At 43.9% G+C, this 19,326-nt stretch overlaps 1 protein-coding gene across 10 annotated transcripts in view; it reads left to right on the forward strand.

The window, feature by feature from the left end:
• Positions 1-19,326, forward strand: part of arhgap23a (Rho GTPase activating protein 23a) — a 65,161-nt gene that overhangs the window by 18,131 nt on the left and 27,704 nt on the right. For 3 of the 10 annotated variants that reach the window (XM_005726158.1, XM_005726161.1, XM_005726160.1), the window contains exon 1: positions 13,861-14,598. The exons of 2 other annotated variants lie outside the window; for them this stretch is intronic. In XM_005726158.1, the coding sequence (XP_005726215.1) occupies positions 14,356-14,598 (243 nt within the window). In that variant the 5' untranslated portion in view covers positions 13,861-14,355. Of the gene's footprint in view, positions 1-12,916; positions 12,983-13,705; positions 14,599-19,326 lie in introns of those variants that run through there. 5 more of the 10 variants (XM_005726162.1, XM_005726165.1, XM_005726164.2 and 2 more) reach the window with 4 other exon arrangements.

A 19,326-nucleotide genomic window follows, 5' to 3' on the forward strand; every position in this document is an offset into this window, starting at 1 on the left:
TTCTCCCCCATGTGTGCATGAGGAAGTCCTTGATGTTGTACAAACATGGGCCAGCCGGTATAAAGGTAGGCGAAGGACATCAGTCATCATTGACCTTGTTTGCTGTGGTACGAGGGGAGCAGCTGTTGTAGCTCTGCAAAGCAGGCGTGTTTCTGCTACTAATGGCTCCTTATTGATCTTCCTGTAGGTAGTCAGCCAGTCTGCATTTCTCTCTGCCACGGTTAAGCATCAGTAATTGGTTTAGTTTAGTTTTTTAAAATTTTACATTTGTATCTGTTTATTATGCAGTGGATGAAAGGTGAGGACTTTTATAGGGTGTGCATGATGCTCTGTGCACATGTGCAACATGTTCTCATCCCAGGGTGCAGATACTGCTGTTCTATCCCGGTGCTATGGGAGTTGTAGAGATCCACAAGATCTCTTGCTGCAGAGCCTCAGCAGCACTGGACAGTGAGGGATAAGAGTTCATTTTTAAAGAACTACAGGATAGCACAAGTCATAAGTCTGCAGATCACTTCCTGTTTGTGTTTTGTGCTTTGTTATTGGGCTTTCACTCGCTATTTATGTTCAGTTTCACTCAGCGGGTAGGTTTAGACGCCCAAAACTACTTGGTTAAGTTTAATGGAAGTGGAACTCAAGTTTGTATATAAACCATCATAATCAAATAACTTGATATTTGTGCTTCCTGGGAGGCATTGCTAATCTCTGAAACTGGCCAAAGAATTAAGAGAATTTCTAATTATTTACACACTGGTGAGACGCTCTGCTGGGTGAAAAGTGACGGATCTCATACCTACCTAGCCCTTCTCTTGCAGGGCACGCTCGGCTTGTGTTGTGCCTCAACTGGGAGATTTTCCTGTGGCGTCTGACTGGCAGGCGGTGGGAGGTTTGGTGTAAAACAAAGCCTCTCTCTCAGAAACAGATGAGAGCTAATTAGATTCAGCCTGTCAATGGTCTGGCATGCGTCAGTACCTCTTTGTATTTGTGCCTACAAAGACGCTGTGTTGGTGTGTGTCTCGAAGTGTTGTTTCTGCGAAGGAAAATATGAGGCTGTTGTACAGCACATTACATTGCATGAGGGGTTTATTGTTGACATATTGAAGAATGAAGAGCACGCCAGGTCTTGTTTGGAAATGCAGACTTGACTCTGTCTGTATCTGCTTGCAGGATCAGTCTGAAGGCAGCAGCTCAGGGTGAGGTTTGACTCAGGGTCAAGGTTCAGAGGTTAGGGGCCCCACTCGTCACACACTTGGCCCCCAGTAAAGAGGCTAAAGAGGCAGGCGGGAACGCCTGTCACTGTGTGCAGCAGGGGGGCACAAGGGTTAACCAAGGGCTCCTGTGTGACTGATTTACATTCACATCATCTGATCCTGCATGTTGTTTCGTCTCGGTGTCGACTGTGCACAGTTCTACTTTTCTTGCACATGTTCTGTTTTTGCAAAGAGAGAGCTGTCTTAAGAGCGAGTGTGTGTTTGCAGAACACTATATGGAGCGATGCATCTTGCTCTCATCAGCTGTGCACTTCTTTTTTTTTTTCTTTTTGCAAACAGCGGGGATTGCACTGGAATGTGAGAGAGACTAGGGTGGAGGAAGGGTAAAGAAAAAGGGAAGATAACAAAATCGGGAGAATCCCGATGAGTCATGTGAGGGGAAGCACTGAAAGGTAAAGAAATAGGAAAGAAAAAGAGGTTGTTCCTCCATAACTTCCATATAACCACCCAACTTCTCCCTCTCATCATATAATATGCACCATTTGCACTGATTGCATAAGTGGATGCATAACGAGCCCATTAAAATCCTTTTAGTTTCAACCAACCAGGCTGATTAGAAAACATCAGAAATTGTGTTTATTTTTGTTTCAGTGTGTCTTCATGATACGAATCTCCAATTACACGTGATGGCTCAAGAGCGCTAACGTAACTTTCTTTTTCGGTGTGATGCGAAATGTTAAAGCATCCAAAGAAGAAAAAGAAGAAGAGTTGTGTTTGCTTATTAGTGAGATGATGTTTGCTCACTGTATTTAACTTCTCAGAAATGCTGCTCTGTTGTTTATACTGTAAATGACAGCCGGCCAGGTACCGTCCATCAAAGCTGCAGTTGTGAGTTGATGAACTGTGAATTGCAGGTCACACACACGGTAGATCGCTGTTTTTTTTTTCATTGGAGGTTGAGCGCTGACTCACTAACCTCTATCTCTGTTTCCCAAACATCCCAGGCCGCAGTGCTGCAGTGTGCATGCACGCGCAACAACAACAGCAACGGTGTGTTTCGTGCTATTTGTAAGCGGTCTCAGACGGGAAGGTTGTTTTGACAGTCTGGCGAAATCATGGGACAGAGATTATCAGGAGGCTAATGAGCTAAGGATGCTGGGAAAAGATAAAGCGCTGTGGTTTTCCTGATGCCTGGTGGTTGAGCACAACATCGTCTCTGTTTACATATTCGCTTAGATTTTCTCAATGGATAATCCTAGTCATACAATTTATTTGGTTTGCTGGTTTTGTGTGTAACATTACTCTGAGATGTTGTCTCACTTTGTTATTGTGCAGCTTTAAATCAGTAGCTTGATGCTGCTTGCATTCGGGTTTCAACACTTAACAAGAAACTACAGTCAGAAGAGAAAAAAACATCCTTGCTAAAAAAAAATATCCAAGTTTTAGCTTCAGATTTTGACATCCATCCATCCTTTTTTCCACTTATCCACTTCAGGGTGATGGTTTTGGGTTGTGGGGAGCCTGGAGCCTATCCCAGCTGCTATAGGTAAGAGGTGGGGTACATCCTAGACAGGCTGCCAATCTGTCAAAGAAAGCTGGGACAACTAAGGCTAATCGAAAAGCAGCAAATTTCAACCTACACCTCCCAAAATATTCATATTCTCTTAAATATCATTAGATATGCTAAAAGTATTGTAAAGAAAGAATCAGCTGATTCTGATGGGTGACCAGCTGTTACAGACCCTTATTTACAAGGAGGTCACTACAGTTTGTACCTTCTTGTTTGATTTGGGAAAGTTTTTATCCCAGATGCCCGTCCTAATTTAACATTGAGGGGTTTGTGTATCCTTGTCTGGTGGAAGTGTAAACTACTACACTATGGAGTTTGCAAACGTAAAAAATTTGGGTCCCTTATTTTTCTTTCTTTTAAATTTAGAGCAAAGAAACCCATATTTAATCCAGATATATAGATTTGATTTGAAAGTGAAATCAAGCTAAGGAATGTGGCTCAGGAATGTGAGACACAAAAGCTTAAAAGCTTAAAATCAAAGGCGCCAAACTAAAGGTGAAATCAAAAATGATTACCAGATATGGACTAAAATTTTGAGAAAGCATGAGCATAAGAAGAGTAGAGCACAACATTTAGTTTGCTGGGATATGGTCACCTCTGCGACTCCCTGATAACTGGGGAAAAATTTGTATTAACAACTGGTGAAAGAATGTTTGCAGATAAATTGGCATTTTCCATGCAAACGACAGGTAACTTTGGCAGTCTTTTTGCAACCAAAACAATGGCAAGGAGGTTTTCCAGACTGTATATCTCTTTGTGACCTATTTCACATAGCATCAGCCAACAACCACTCACCAGCTGAGCAGGAAATAGACATTTTTCCCTAGCAACCTGGGGTTAAAAGGGGGTCGCTGATCAGTCTCTAGGCTGATGTGAAGCCTTACTTGCTCAGGCAAATACACAGCAGTTGTGTTCTGTTGGCTGAAGGTTTGCATGAATTCAGATGTACTCAAACTCAACTCTAACTCTGCACACATTGAGCTTCATTATTCTCACTCGTATCTCTTCCGGCTTCCTTCTCTTCTCTACTCTTTGTTGGTTTTTTTCCCTCTCTGTGTGTGACTGTGTGTGTCACAGTTCTTATTAATAGAGTAGTACCTTTTTCTTCTTCTCTGGCTTCTTCCGAATTTGAAGCTTTCTTGTTTTTTCATTTCCTTGTGAATCGCTCGTTGCTTTGATCCCCTCTCTGCTTCCTTCTTTGGGCATCTCCTTTCAGGATACTCTGCTGCCGCCGCTGCTTTCAATTCTGTCTGTATGTGCCGTCTGTAAGCAGAATGTCATCCTTAAAGCAGCGGGTATTCACATGTAGGTTTTTGCCATGAAGGGTTTGTTTTTGTACAGTTCTTGTATATCCAACCCCCCCACCCACCCACCGCCCTGAGTTTACAGAGTGAAAACTAACAGTCCAGTGTGTTTCTGTTAACTTTCCTCTTCACTATAAGCAATGGCAACGTGTCTTTAATCCGAATAACAGAGTGAAAACATATGCGAGTGTATGATTCCTGTGTTAACAGTTGGAGGCCTCTCCAGGCGTCCCATTAGCTAAGCAAAATAAGAATACAAGCGCGAGCCTAATTTCCTTCAGGTGGCAAATTTGACCTTCTTTTCTGAGGTGATAGAAGTCATGAGGCTACAAAAGGACAGTTTATTTCTGCAGGGTGAACAGTCTCTGGGTTGCATTAAAAGGCTGCTAATACAGAGTGACAGAGGTTAAAGATGCAGACATAGCATCATCAGCTTGGCATATGGATCTCATCGTTGCTCGGCGCGCTGGGATCTGCTCGAATATTAGGACTAAACAGGGTTTTACATCACAGTCAACAGGAAGGAGCAGATGAAGTGATAGCGTGGGATGATCGCCCTGTATTCGAAACATGCCAGTCAGTATCTGCAGAGCATCTCTGCTCTGCTGGGGAATGCTGAAGAGAAGAGATGGTTTGCAAAAGCCCCTTTGGATTTAATCTGAGGATCGCCAAGTTTATCTCAAAGTGAGAACAGAAGCTGAAGTTACTGCCAGAAAAATCACGCCTAGCAAGTTTCGCTTGACCTCTGCATCACATGCGTTTGGCTGTGCTTCAGATTTGACTAGATTGAAAAAGGGAAGAATTGATGTGTCTGCCTCCAAACTCCTTTAAACTGTAGTAATTGATTACGTGCAGTTGCTATCTTTTGCCCGGTGGCATCATGCGTACACTGTTAAAGAGAGACTTTGTGAGCCCGTGGAGAGTCATGTGAATCACAACACTGATCTTAATTTGAGATGGTCTTTGTGAAATATTGGAAAATCTTACTGAACTTTTAGACAGTGGGAATTTTTCCAGCTGGGTTAAGAGCTGCATCGGTGTACTCGTGCATCTGCAAAAGCAGTCTTTAAAACTATTTTCACATCCCCAAATACCCAGACGTAACCCACAGATTCCCAGGTGATCAGATTCCATCTGTGAGACCCAAACATAAGAAAGGTTTTCATTAACTTAACCTATTCTTCACTACTCTGAGAGCTCCCTAAATGGCTACTCTACACCCCAGACTCAGCTTTGAGAGTTGCTGGATTGTACAGTCCTGTGTGAACTTAGTGATGGAGACTTCCTCGGCGTGGTGTGAGCGGTGGTGCATAGCAGGAATGTAAAAACCAGATGACCACAAATGGAAACTCCAGGGCTGATGGAGGCAGTCAAGCAGGCCATCTCGCTAGCTCTAATAAACACTCTGACTCCTTTCTGCAGTCGTCTTTCTCTTTCTTTTTTAACTGCCTCGCTCAGTTTCCCAACCTGGCTTAGCATCGCCTCCACCACGCCCCACATGTTGGACTGCCGCCTGGTTTTTGTCCCCCCTAGGGCTGAAGCTTAAGTTCAGCTTCAGCCAAGGAGAACAGCAACGTCATCTCCGAGTCCCAAAGTTATAATTTTCATCTGTTAATTATACAGAAGCAGAGATGAGCTAAATATATACATGTGGGTCTGAAGAGGGAAGCAACCGAGAAGAGGGGGCTCAAAGTACGGCCGCGCTTCTTCCAAACGCGGGCGAGGGGGGTGGAGAGAGTCAAAAGGCCTGCTGGAGCCCTGTGGTTTTCTGTTGCTGAGGCCTGCTTCTGAAAACAACCAGGAAAGAAAGAGAAGAAAAGGGGAAAAGGGGAAAAAGAAGGGAGGGGTAGCAAGGGAGGGCATCTTACTGCAGTGGAGCTCCGACGTGACGCTCTGATTGCTCCCAGCGGTTGTGGTCAGTACAGTGGAGTGGTGAGGGGTGGGGAATACAGTGCAAGGAGCAAAGTTAGCTCTCTGCCAGATGTCGTCATAGATCCCGTCAGTATCAGAAGACTCGTTATACGGTACAGCTGGGAATTTACCTGATGAAACCCAGCCGTCGCCTCATAGTGGCTTTCAGAAGCAGCAGGATGTGGCTGTTGTTTCGGTCCTCTTCGTTTCATGTTCTTTGGCTAAGCGTGAGGGGACGCGACATGACTAAAAACACCGTGGAAAGAGAGCAGATCTTTAGCAGGAACCAGTGTGTTTTGATTTAAGCGTTCTTGGTAACTGCTCGGCCGTCACACATCTTTCATGCATCAAAAGGTGGAACGTTTTCAGACTTCCAGATTTCAGACATGTCTGAAAAGAGAGGAAGGATCTAGCATTCACACCTGGCTCTTTAAAATGAGCCAAGTGGTTTTACAGTCTGAGAGTCTTAAAGTTCAGACCTATAGTAACTATTAAGGTCAAACATAGGCAACTTGATAGTTTTCATGGCAACTTTGAGCTCTCACCCTTCACTAAAAAATAAGCGGACACAAAAAGTTAAACTGTTAATGCATGCATGAAATATCCAGTAAGAGACGAAGCTTCTTCTTCATTTTAGTTCCGTTTTATTATCGAAGTGACCTGAACATAAAACATGCAGTAGACTAGAGGAGCCACTTCTCGTTAATTAGGTTAAAGTGGAGCACCGTCTCTCCACTTAGTGTATGTCATAGTGTGTGTGTGTGTGTGTTTTGCCTGTATGCTTCATCGCTCTTTATCACATGCACAAATAGAAACCATCTTTTCCTTCATACATCCAGGTTTGATCCCATGCAATATGGCCTGCGGGTCTCTCCTTGCTATGAAAAATTTATAGCCACGAGAGACCCACCCATTAAATTTGAGAAGTATAAATGCGACACTATCAGATGTTGAAACTTTTTGAATTTGCTTCCAGAAAGCCCGTCCAAAAAAGTTCAGACGGGGAGAGCAAAAGCCTGCAAAGATTGTGTCATGTTAAAACAAAACACCGGCCAACAACATGAAGAAAATCATCCCAGTGGAGCTGAGGACGTTACATGTAATTGGAGGAGAAGTTCATCACTGTGGAAGACTTAAGAGGCATTCACACAACTATATATGGGGATTAAATAAAGATTCAGATAATCTGAATCTTGTAAACTGCCTGTGGATGGTTTTGATATTCAGGCTGTTTACAGGAAAATCATTTTATAGATCCAGGAGCATTTTCGAAAACCATGTCAGTGAATAGTTGGTTCTTTTATCGTAAGCGATGCAATTCAAACACACTCAGAAACAGTGACACTTACTGTGTGCCTGAGATTATTTTTAGGGTTTTTCTTGGCTTACTTGCACATCTGTGAAGGCAGCATTAATGCTGAATGATACATACATGCTGCAATTCCACCAGCATGCTTTTCAAGACAATACCAAGATATTGTCCATGTGCTCAGTTTGCCTGCCTGCAACCCAAACCTGTTACTCATTAGCAGAATTTGACAACTTATTTAAAAAATCTATACCAGAGGAGTCCCCAAACTCTTGAGTATTTATTTGCTTTAAAGAGTACACCTCTCTTCCCAAGCAATCCCAGAATTCTGTTAAAAGAAGAGGTGATGTGCACGTTTTTGGAAAGCGAGTTGTAAAACAGGGCAAAAATCCATAGGATAGATTATTCTCAACACTCACTTACACATCTCTTAGTGTGTTTAATCATTTGTCAGCAGACTGTCTGTTAATGGATTCATTTCTTAGCCTTTAATTAGCTTGATTGAGCAAAGAAGTGACATTTTTGTGGTTTAGCCTCCAGCCGTGCAGTCTGGACTGTCGTCGTTTATGTGCTGCGTTATTTAAATGAAACAATAGAGGAGGCATTTAGAGTGCGTCTCTGCGTAAATACGCGCCTGCGCCGCCGCTGTCTGAGCCGCCGCTGTCTGAGCCGCCGCTGTCTGAGCCCAGATGTTTAAATCGTCCTCTCCTGTCTCCTCTCCATCTGCTCTCTTCAACTTCCTGACTCTTGCTTCTGCTTTAGATCACTCTCTGTCCTCATTTTTTATTCCCTCCAAGTTTTCCCCCCCTTTACCCCGGTGTTCACTCTCCAACATCTGTCAACGCCCCCACCCTTTCGTGTTCTGCTTCCTGCTCTGTATCGGGCATTTTTGTCCACGTAGATGCTTTGTAGGCCGGCGGGCTGACTCATGTATCCCAGCGTTCCCTTGTGGCAGAAGTAGCACAATAGGCACATTTTTTGTGTTATAATTTCCAAAAAATGGGTTATATGAATGAATCATTTTGCCTATACATTGAATTAATGAATCAATTCTTGTGAAAAGGAGCAGATTGTCACATTTGGGAGGCTGGAGTCCTAGTCCACCTAGTTAAATGATTTAAGAAGTTATTATCAGTGCTAAATGATTACCTGTGATTTAGGTCCCTAATTGAGATTGTGTTGTTACTATCAACTTATCTGATGTGTTAAGCCAGCCGAATGATTGTTGATTAACACTGCAGTAAAAGAGTGACATGCTATAACACTGAAAGCCAAAGATTCACTGGTTTGGCAGGTTTTGTAAGACTTCCGTTATGATACACCACAGCTTCAGATTTCACGCTGTTGGGCATCAATGTTTTTTTACTATTTTCGGGACTAAACAGACATTAATCTTAACCTGGTTAATTATAGAAAGAATCTTTTTGTGGCCTGTTTTTAAAGCAGTGTAATGTCGGTTCAGATTAAAAGCTTGACTCATATCAGTAATTACAGACTTCTTGTACATTATTAGCTTCATGGAGCTAATAATATCTTAAGTGTATGAGTGAGTGGGCGGGAAAAGGTGACTAAAGAGTTGATATTTCAGTTCTCAGCCAGCTCACTTGGGCTGATGTCATGTGGAGTGCATGCATAATGCAGTGGGTTTAACACAGAAGACGCTTCTTCTGGTTTGCAGATTTGAGTCATGCATTGTTGTTGTTGTTGTTGTTGTTGTTGTTGTAAAAGTCCTCTGGCCAGTCAGGGAGGGTTAGACCACCCCGGTACCACCTCAGCTGTGTGTTGATTAGATATCTGACCCTTGCACGTTTCGTCTCGCTCTGCACCTGCTATCGTCTCCGAGCTTTGCACAACAGAGACCACAACAGGTGTGACCTCCCTAATATCCAGCCGCAGTCTCCCACCCCGAGCTTATCCATTTGTAACTCATTTACAACCACAAATCGCAGATAACGGCTTACAGGTCGGCTTCTTGCACTTCCTCGCCCTGGGCACACACTCATGCCACCTATTGTTGTAAAACTTTACATTTACTTGTAGCTCATCACCCTTTGCTCTTTCCCCTGCGGCCCAGTGCCCTCTGGGCTTTCCCCCCCACCCATCTGCTTTTAGACTCTGGGTTGCAGCTGCCCTCTAGTGTCTGCTGTCTGCTCACTACATCATGAATGCTGTTACAAAGGCCTATAGGTTCCATGGCATGGGGATTTACTGGAGATTAAAGTTAAAATTAACCATCTTAAAACAGCTACATCCCCTTTTTTCACACAAGCGCTTGCTTTTGTACAATCCACTTCAGCAGATTACGCTTAATGTCTGTCTAGACGGAGAAATCGACTCCATGCTGATGCCATCTAGAGCCAATTATTGAACCGCTACATGTGAAATGTGCTCTAATAAAACTTTTATTCACTCATTCTTTTATTAAAATAGCCTCATGTTTCATAACTGTAGATTATATTTAGTTAAACCTAAGAAATACTGAGGCACAGAAAAGTTTTTCACAGCCGCTTTGTGAACACTCTTTTAAACGTTTTCTTAAAGCACAAAGGCAAAAACAAAAGTCCCCAATTCTTGGTGGGAAAATGGAAAAGACAAACAGCTTTGTTTAAGGAAAAAGTGTGGCTTTGATTTGTTTGTTACTCATCTTGGGGGACCCCCTCGGAGCTTGGTAACCGTGGCGGTGCATCGGGCATATATTTGTGGTAAAATCTGAATCATTCCTTAGTTTCCAGTGTGATGACACAGATAACTCATGTGGGCTCCTTTATCGCCTTTCCTGGCACATGTTGAGTGTGTCACCGGAGTTTGTCTCACCAGAGGCGACGGGATTTTCCTCAAGGGTTTCCAGACGTCAGATTATAATGATATTAAAGTTCTTTATCTATGTATTGTCTTTGTTGTGTCAGTCATTGTAAGCATCAAACCCCGTCTGTCCTTTTCTGACCCTTTTTGTGCCTTTTCTTGCAGCCTGTGTTTAGAGAAGACACCCTACGGTTGTGTCTGCAGCGCGGTTTGTTAGCGACAGGCCAACCAAGCGCTCAGTCAGCACTCTGAATGGCTTCACTCTGCTCTTTCTTGCCTTTTTTCTCCTCATCACAGCTCTGTTTTGTAGATGCAGCAGAGAAGAGACAGACTTTTGTTTTGCCTTGCGAGGAAGCTGCAGTGGGGAAAACAAAAAGGGTAGGGAGGCCACTGTGTGTTAATCAGTTGGCTCACTGTCACGATCCGACTATGAGAGGGATTAAAACATATCGCCAGACTAATCTGTCCCTTACACCAGCGGGCAGTTTTCACTTTCCACAGATGTGTTTGTTGTCGGAGAGCAGTGAGGGGCAGAGACGTCGCTCCTCCGAGAGCTGCGGTGCATGTCGGGCTTTGATTTCCTGACATTTCCAGGAGTTTCGCGCTCCCAGGTTAAGATCTAAAAGAAACGGGTGGAAGAAAAAACCTCGAGTGCTGTTTACTGAGCATTCAAATCGTTACAAGTTAGATAAAAAAAGGTATGCTGTTATGATTTAAATTAAGCCCATATGCAGGTAATGTCTGCCTGCTCGGGCATGTTTCGGCTAACCAGTAGACCATGTGCTTTTGTTCGAGCTCCTCACGTGTGGCTCACATCAGATAAACTGTAACTCAATGCCTTTATTTTCATTTTTCTTTTGCCAGCCATCTCTCTTTTTTTCTCACTTAACCTCCTGTTTTTGTAAGTGCCGTCATGGTTCATGAAAGGGTGACCGAGAGAAAGAGAGGGTGTGAGACAGCCAGAAACCTTTTGTTTCCAAATTAGGCACTCCTCCCGCCTCACTAAAACTAACTGTTATTGTAAAAAGTGCCATATGAAATCCCACCTCAGTGCTGCCGCTTTGAAATGGATGCAGATTTTAAATCCCCGTCTGGCTTTTTCTTTCTCTCGCATCTCCCCCTCCTGGTGATGAATCGGACCTCCCCCTGGTGATCCAGCAGGGCGGTTCCGGCTGGTGGTGCATTGAACCCGAAGCTCTGGTCTGAACCACAGAGAGAAGACAAACCCCCCTGCAGCCACAGCCTTCTGACTTTAAGTGGAACCATAATTACATAGCCTAGTGTATTTATACTCAGCAGTGACTCAGTGGGACATGTGGCATGTGCTTGTGTGTATGCATGTGCACAAGAAAACCAGCCTTTTGTATTCACATGTAACTGGTTTCTGTGTGTGTGTGTGTGCCTGTGTGTGTAAGTGAAAGTCTACTGACTCAATAAACTAACTGGGGATAAAGTGAGGTGTGGATCCACCTCAATGTAGTTTGTTATTTTTGCAGGAAAGATCATTAAAAGAGCCACTATGTAACTCTTGGAAGTAGAAAAATAGAAAATGTGTGACGCCCATAAAAATGAGGTTCGTTATTATGATGACGTACGAATTAGAAGCAACTATTAAGGATGCATATCAGTCATGCAGTGCAAGCGCCTTGCTGCTTTAATAGGCCTGTTGCTAACATGCAAAAAATTGAACAAGATCAGATGTTTGCATGCTGTGTATAAATACATGGAGCTTATTAATAAAAAAGCTTTTTAAAGCCTTTCCAATGTTTGCTGTAATGCAAAATTGAGAACATGAAGAGCATGGCCTGCGAGTGATATGTGGGTGACTGCAGGCCAATTATAACATTCTGGACTCTTGATCAAAGATCTCCCATAATGTAAATCAGAGTTTTATTGTAAATAAATTACTCTTTACATCATTCAATGACTGATCCCACAGACTGCGCATAAAACATGGTTGTATTGAACGCAGGACCACTGCAGGGATCTCGAAGTGATCACATCTGGATGAGAGCGTAGCTAGCTTGATTAGCAAAGCGATTAGCATCACACAGATACTTGTGAAAGAATGATGCACAGAAACTAAACTGCTTGAATTTCATTCACCAAAACTGGCGTGTAGACTTTGACTGACTGTTGTCCTGTCACTCAATGTTGCATAATTTTACACCATAATGAAATTTAAATTGGTAAGTAGAGATGTAGAGAAGGGAGATGTTAACTTCACAGTTAAGGAAGTATCTTTAGCCTTTCCAGATTTGCTTCATTTTTCAGCCTTGCATTTGCAGCCTCACATTGCACATTGCACAATATCTTAACTTCCTGGAGTAAATGTAACATATTTTCCTAACGCACATGTATACATCCTTGTGTATTTGCACAAGATTAACAAAAAAAAGAAAAAGTGACCCACACGGAAGAGAAACGCAGGATATCATATTAAAGTGCTAGATGACACCGAAACACTTTGAGTTCATATTTTATATTAACTGTGTTTTATATTTTTTGGTACTTTTATTGGACACGCCACTATTATTCACTCTTCTTGGGGTATGTTTCTGCCTGTGAAAGTAACAGACTCGTTAATTTATCACCTCCTCAGTGAGTATAAACTATCAAAGCCTGCAGTGTGTGTTCTTGTTGGCATAGTGCGACATATCCAGAGGGTACGGTGTTTTTTGCGGATGACGGCCTTCTCCAGTCGAGTTGGAACTTGCCCCGCTGTTCGGCAGGTGAAACCTGTCTAACCTCATCGGTAACGGATGCTCGGCAGGTTAACAGTGACGACAACCGGAGGGGAACGTTGGCTGTCTGTAACAACAACATGGTTACCTGTCTGCCGCTCTCGCACGTACCCTGGACGCCTGGCTGTTTGGTGAGAACTCACCCCTGACTGATTTAGTGGTTTTTAGGTGTCACTGTGTTGTATATGGGTGGATCCTCTGGGAAGGAGTGTGTCTGCACGTGAGAGTGGGAGTATAGGCTTGACAAAGAGGTCATATTGACATCCAGTAGCGACCGTGTTATTTTCAGAGCTTTTACAACCACAGCAGCGCCCGTTGCTCTCCTTCTCTGTCTTTGGCAGCTTTTTTCCATGTTCTCTCATTATCATTCTCCCTCCTCTGTGTTTTCCCCTCCTAACTATAAGAAAAAGGGAGTAGAAGACTAAGCATAGCAGCCGCAAATGTTTTTTTTCCTCTCTTTGTGCTGCAAATTGGCCTCTTTCTCTTTTCTCTCTTTTTTTTTCGTCTCCCCTTTGAGTGGAGGGGAGGCGGTGGAGGCAGGGCTGGCTTTTGTGGAGTTTAGCAGCGGGACCAGAGCTCTGTCACTGTGTTTGTGTCGCTCACACACACACATGTGCAGCACACGTGCAGCACAGGAAGGATCCAACGTGGATTTAACCTACCAGCAGCAACCCTACAGGAGATCTCTTCACCTGGACTGTTAACAGCTGACCCGCTCTCGGTTTTTCCCAACGTATGACTTCAAGAGTTCCGCTTTACAGTGCACAGGTGTTTGTTTACTGATGACAGTCAGACCGGTTCATGTGGAAGGAGTCAGTAACTGTCTGGATACAGTCCGAGTAACAAAAACAAGGACTAAAGAGAAAGCAAAAGAGGAGAAGCAACAGAAAAGCAACAGATCGAGTAGCTGATGGTCGCTGTGATAAAGTAAACATTCGGGATTAAGATGAGAGAGAGATGAAGTTTGTCTGGCACTAGAGGTAGAGAGGGAGGGTGAAAGGAGAGAGTGGGGGCAGTGGGAGGGAGGAGAGACAGAAGATCCAGCCCTCTGGGACAGCAGTTGTGTGTTTTGGGGGGTGGACAGAGTGGCTTTGAATGCAGAACATCACTGGACACCGACAGGAGGGTTGCTGTCAGTTGGTCTCTGTGTGTGTGTCTGTAGTGAAACCAGACCTACCTCTGATCCCTGCACCACACACACACTCCTCTATCTGCTGCCTTTTTCTTCCTCTAGTTTGAACCCCCCAATAGTGCGGATGAGGGTCTTGGAGAGCTGACAGATGGAGGTCAGGAGCGTCAGGCTGTGATGTGTAACTTGTTGGATTAAACTTTCCCGAGGCTCAGCAGCAGCAGCAGCAGCAATGGACTGGAGCCAGGAGGCGTGAAGTTAAATGACTGGAGAATCGGAAGACACTAAAAGCAGCCACCCTGTCTTGGCTCGATTGTAGGTCTGTGTCTGGACACCGTCCAGGACTCTGTGTTGGTGCTTGAGTGTGTGCAGCCCATGTTGGTGGCGAGCGATGCGGATCTGACCAAACTCAGCGCTCCCATGCCCGCTGCTATGCTCCCGTGTCCTGCGCCAGCCGGGTCTGACTGGAGCTTCCAGAACCCGGTGGGGGTGGACTGCAGCTCCCCTGAACCTCGTTGCATTTGGCTGGCGGTTCTACGTGGAGGCACGACCTCGGAGCCACCCACTTCGCCACCTGCCATGCCTATTGGGCACAGCCAGAGCTCTCATCAGCCCAGGGTAAGAAGGGGTCACCGGTCTTCACCCATCTAACGTTAAGATGTGGTGACTGTGGCTAAAAGCATCAGTCAGTGGCTGCTGTTAAATGACAAGTTGAGTCCAAATTAAATGCTTGAGCTAGATAACTTGATGAGGATTTCCATCAGTGTATTGATCCCCATCACAGCTTCTAATAGCAAGATGTGAAATTTGTAAGAATTTCCTGTTTTATCTGTTTTTAAAAATAAGATTTATCAGTTAAAACTGTACATTGCTTGTTTGAATAGTTTCTCATAAATTTTTCTGTTGTCAAATGAATTGACCAGATTGCTTATTTAACATACTTCCTGCTAAATCCTCGGCCACTTTACACTCCAAGACATCGGAGATGTTTTTTGTCGTGCTCGTGGTGACTTTTGTGGTTCTCCAGAATTAACACAGCAAACAATGATATCAGCAATACTCTCCAGAAACCGCTGTGTGCAATTAGTCATGCATGTCAGCAATGCTTCTCTGTAACTGTACTCATTGTTTGGAGCCGGTTAACCCTTCAACTGTTGGTAGATTCTTTAAAGTTTCTGGAGAAATGCCTGTGTTGCCTTCAGGCTCTTTTTTTTTTTTTTTTGGCAGGTGCACTTTGTTTAGACTTCTTTGAGTGGATCAATATAATTAAGAAAGTGTAGTTTTTACCTACAGTCAAGGTGGCTTTTAGCTGCAGTTGGCCTGCAAAGACCACGTACACACCGAACTATTGAATTTGTTGTGGACTTGTTAATTCTGAACAAAAATATACTTAGAATTATGAATTTAAGATCAGATAAGCTACATTTAGCAAATAAAAATATTTCCCAGTTTACTCACGTTTTCCATCCATTGGATTAGGAATGGCTTGCATATTGACCCTTTCCTTCCTCTGGGGAGCTTCTAATTACTGGCTAAGCACAGTTTAAGGTGGCTTCTAAGTACCACTTTGATCGAGGTGTCATGCAGTTGTACAGCTGTGCATCCCCACCCCCAAGTCCCAAATGCCCTCAGAATTCAGGCCATTACTTCCTCATTTAACCGTGATCATTTATGTGGAATATCACATCTTTTTTCACTGCTTTTTTTTTTTTAATGGTTCTCATCATCCGCTTCCCCCAGACTCATTGACACAGTTTAAAAAATGCCATAATGAGGAATGTAAGTGTGGGGGGAGGAAAAGGAGAGGCTGTACGGACACAGCTGGGACAAACAGACACTGTACACTGTTTACATTTTAGGAGAGGGGAAGGAAGAGCAGTTGCACCTAGCCGTCTCTATCTGTTACTTTAAATTGAAATATGCACTTCTATTATCTCTCTGGCACATCATATGTCTGGTATCTTGTTCTGCTTTATTATCGTTGAGATTTATTGCGTTTGAGGGATCACAGGATTGGCGCATTCAATTCTTTTTGCATTTATTTTCTTTACGTTCAGCTGCCGGCACGACCGCAACACCCTCACGAGTTGTAAAGGTGAAAATCTGTCATGTAAAAGTGTGATAAAGTGCAGTGTTTTGTTGCACTTTCACCTCTTTGTTAAAGCAAAAAGTCGAGGCAGCGAGGATAAAAAGTCCCTGGTCAGATTTAAACCCACGTCACAGACTAACTGCCATGTGCTGCTGCCCACTCAGCTATCAAGTCATGCTGTAAAAGTTATTCTAAAACCGCTCCTCCTGGAAATGATTCTAGGCCTTGGATTGAATTAAAATAGCTTAAATGAACTTCACTGCTACCAGTGATGCAGGTTTCACTTGGACAAATAGGCATGTTTTGCTATTCATGAGAAAAAAACCCTGTTTAACAGACATTGCATCATCACCTGTTGGCCTGGTTGAACTGGACTGGACTGTGGGGCTGGACTGGTTTTTCAGCAAACATTCTGCATTCACACACGTTCGCAAGTATGGCCCCTTAAACATATCGTTATATAAATTACAGAATCCGCCGGCTTCCTTAAGAGAGTAAAGGTGGATATTCACGTGCACGTCATACATTTGTGAGACATAGGATGCTCGTGGAGGTGCAGAGGTGGGGGAGCGCTCTCTGTGTGTGGCCGGTGAGTCCAGGAATTATCAGGATGAGATGGTTTGGCTTTTTTTTTCACGCCGTCCCCTTTCCTGTTCCCTCTTGGCAGCTCGGCTCCGGGCTGCGGACGCAGACAGCTATGACCATCGGGATTAAAGGCTCGTCAGCATTTGTAACAGCCGCAAAGCTCCACTTTTCAAACAGGTTGCAGCTCTCAGCTGTTTAAAAGAGCATTATTGTTCTGTCCTGCTGGGGTTTTAGCAGGAGCCGGGCTCCCTGACAGTCACTGCATTCCTCTGAACTGCTTTACCTCTGGATGGAGCGAGGACAAGAGTGTGTGTCTGTGTGGACGTGTGCTACCCTACACGTACGCTGTTCCCGACGATTATGCCGTCAGCTTTACAATATTGTCATGTCCTAGAAAAGCCTCTTAAGACTCAAAAATCCTTTATTACGGGATTTCAGGGAAGATTACCACCCCCGCTGTTTATTTATAGCGTTTTTATTCTCTAATAAAGCTGATGGGGCTCTAAAATTTTGGCGCCGCAATTTAAACATCAAACATTTCCTCTGGATTTTATAGATGCAGCATGCTATGTTGTCCTTGAGCTGCTCCTTTCTTGTCTTATCAGTCCTGCATCTTAATTATATGGTTCTTAATTGAAATCAGGAGGAAAATGTCCTCGGGGAAGAGCCGGCTGCTGCTGCTGTGTGTTGGCAAAGCACACCACTTTACCCACTAAACATTCACTCAAAGGAGGAAGCTGTGGTGTGACATTACAAGCTTTTCTGCATATTCAGTTGTTTCCAATGAAGCATTTTTTTTACTCTTTTTTTTTTTTTTTTTAATGACATCATCTACAGGTGATAACAGGATTCTTCAGTTCTCTGTACTCGCTGAAGTTTATTTGCTAATCAGCCTCAGCAGGTAATACTTCTTTCGGCGAAAACAATGTGAAACAGTTTAAGTTCCCACTTGCAGGGCAGGAAATACCAAATGTCTTCTTTTCTCAGCAAAACAGGAGCGAGGTTTCCCTCGTCTGTGCTTCCAGCCTGCGTAGGAAGTCAAGATTAGACTGCAAAACCGCAGAAACAATTTTCCAAGTTCCTTGTTGGTTAAACTGAATGTCCTGTCCCGGAGAGGCCTGTCAGCAAGCTTAGACTGTTTTTTAATTTTATTTTGCTAGCGGTGGCAGAGGAAACTGGTCGAATCATGCTCAGAGGGCATGAGAGGGGGTTCGTCTTGTTTTAGGGGGAAAAGGTAGAGTCTAGATTCGGCAGAATGGCCGAGCAGAAACACAGTCCAGAGCTGCAGAGTGGGAAACTGTCCTCCTGGCTCAGAGACCCAGGCAGACCCTGTGTGTTTTGGGTAATCACAGGGTTCAGTATTCTCAGCGCCGGGAGGGGCCATGTGGTCGAAACCGGCGTGCTGGAGCCTGTCCCTCGCTGGGGCACGATACTCCTCCTCCTTCTGCGTCTCCTTCTCTCCTCATCCTTCTCGTCTCATTCACTCTCTGTGCTCCCGCCCCTCCTGTGCCAGTTGCTGTGTGTGTTTCAACTTGTCCAAAATCAAACCGCGCCCTCCAAGGAATTCACTCTGTCTCTTCCTCCTTTCACCCCGTTGCTCTTTCATTTCCTCTTTTTTTTCTTTCCTGGCCTTTTCTTTTTCTTTATCATTTTAATTTGACACTCCAAGCACTCCCCTGCCTTCCTCACGCACCTCTTTATGCGGCTCGCATAATAGGCCTCGCTGCATGCCTCTCTAAGAAAATAGAAGGGTTATTTTACATTGTTTAGACTGCCAGACTAAAGATCCAGCTTTGAGAATCTATGGATATCACAGTCTGTGAAACGTGCACATCATATCTTCCAAAATAATCTTTTGTGATTGTTTGGAAAATAGCCAAGATTAACCAAAATTATATTCGTACTTCTTAAAGTTTAAGCGTTTTAACCAGCAAACATCTTGATGTTTCTGAAAGTAGCCTATAAGTGCAAATTTATTTTTTGGTTTCTTTTTTTTTCCCTCGATGGAATGTGAAATTAGAGGAAAAGAACATGTGCGGTAAATGTCGGCAGAGCCAGGTTTCCATTGCAAGAATAGAAGTGGAGAGAGAGGAAGAAGAGGTGGAAGGGAGGAGAGGTTGGAAGGAAGGAGAAAGAGGGGTGAAGAATGGAAGTGCCTCCATAACTCTCCGTGGTTATATTTGTAGGGTTATCCCGCCCCACAGTGCTGCCCCACTTCCTGCCTCAAGCCTGCAACTTCCTGTTGTTCTGTGGCCATGCGGAGATTTGCCAGGACAGGCCTGTGCGCGTTATTGTGCTTGCGTGTAAGCATGTTTATCGGGAGGACAGGAAGCGGAATGTGGGGTGTGCATCTAGATGATGTGGTCTAGAAATACTAACCCACTGACACGAAAACATGTATGCAACATACACACAATCACAGAATCTGAAGACGCGCAAAACAGTTTAGGATTTCGACTTTTAAGGGCACACTGACTCATATCTCAGTGTGGTTTGAGTAATCTGAATCTCAGAGCATTCACTCATTTTTCATATCAAGTGACATGCACATCAAATTACACCTAAAATGACATCTGTGGCCTCTGTTTGTTGATTCATGGCTTGTACACTCATAAAATAAGTCCCTTTATTAGGGCTGTGCGATATGACCAAAATCTCATATCCCGATATAA

This window comes from Pundamilia nyererei, unplaced genomic scaffold (genome assembly GCF_000239375.1).
Source record: "Pundamilia nyererei isolate P.nyererei 1_Seehausen unplaced genomic scaffold, PunNye1.0 scaffold00018, whole genome shotgun sequence".
Lineage (NCBI taxonomy): Eukaryota > Metazoa > Chordata > Actinopteri > Cichliformes > Cichlidae > Pundamilia > Pundamilia nyererei.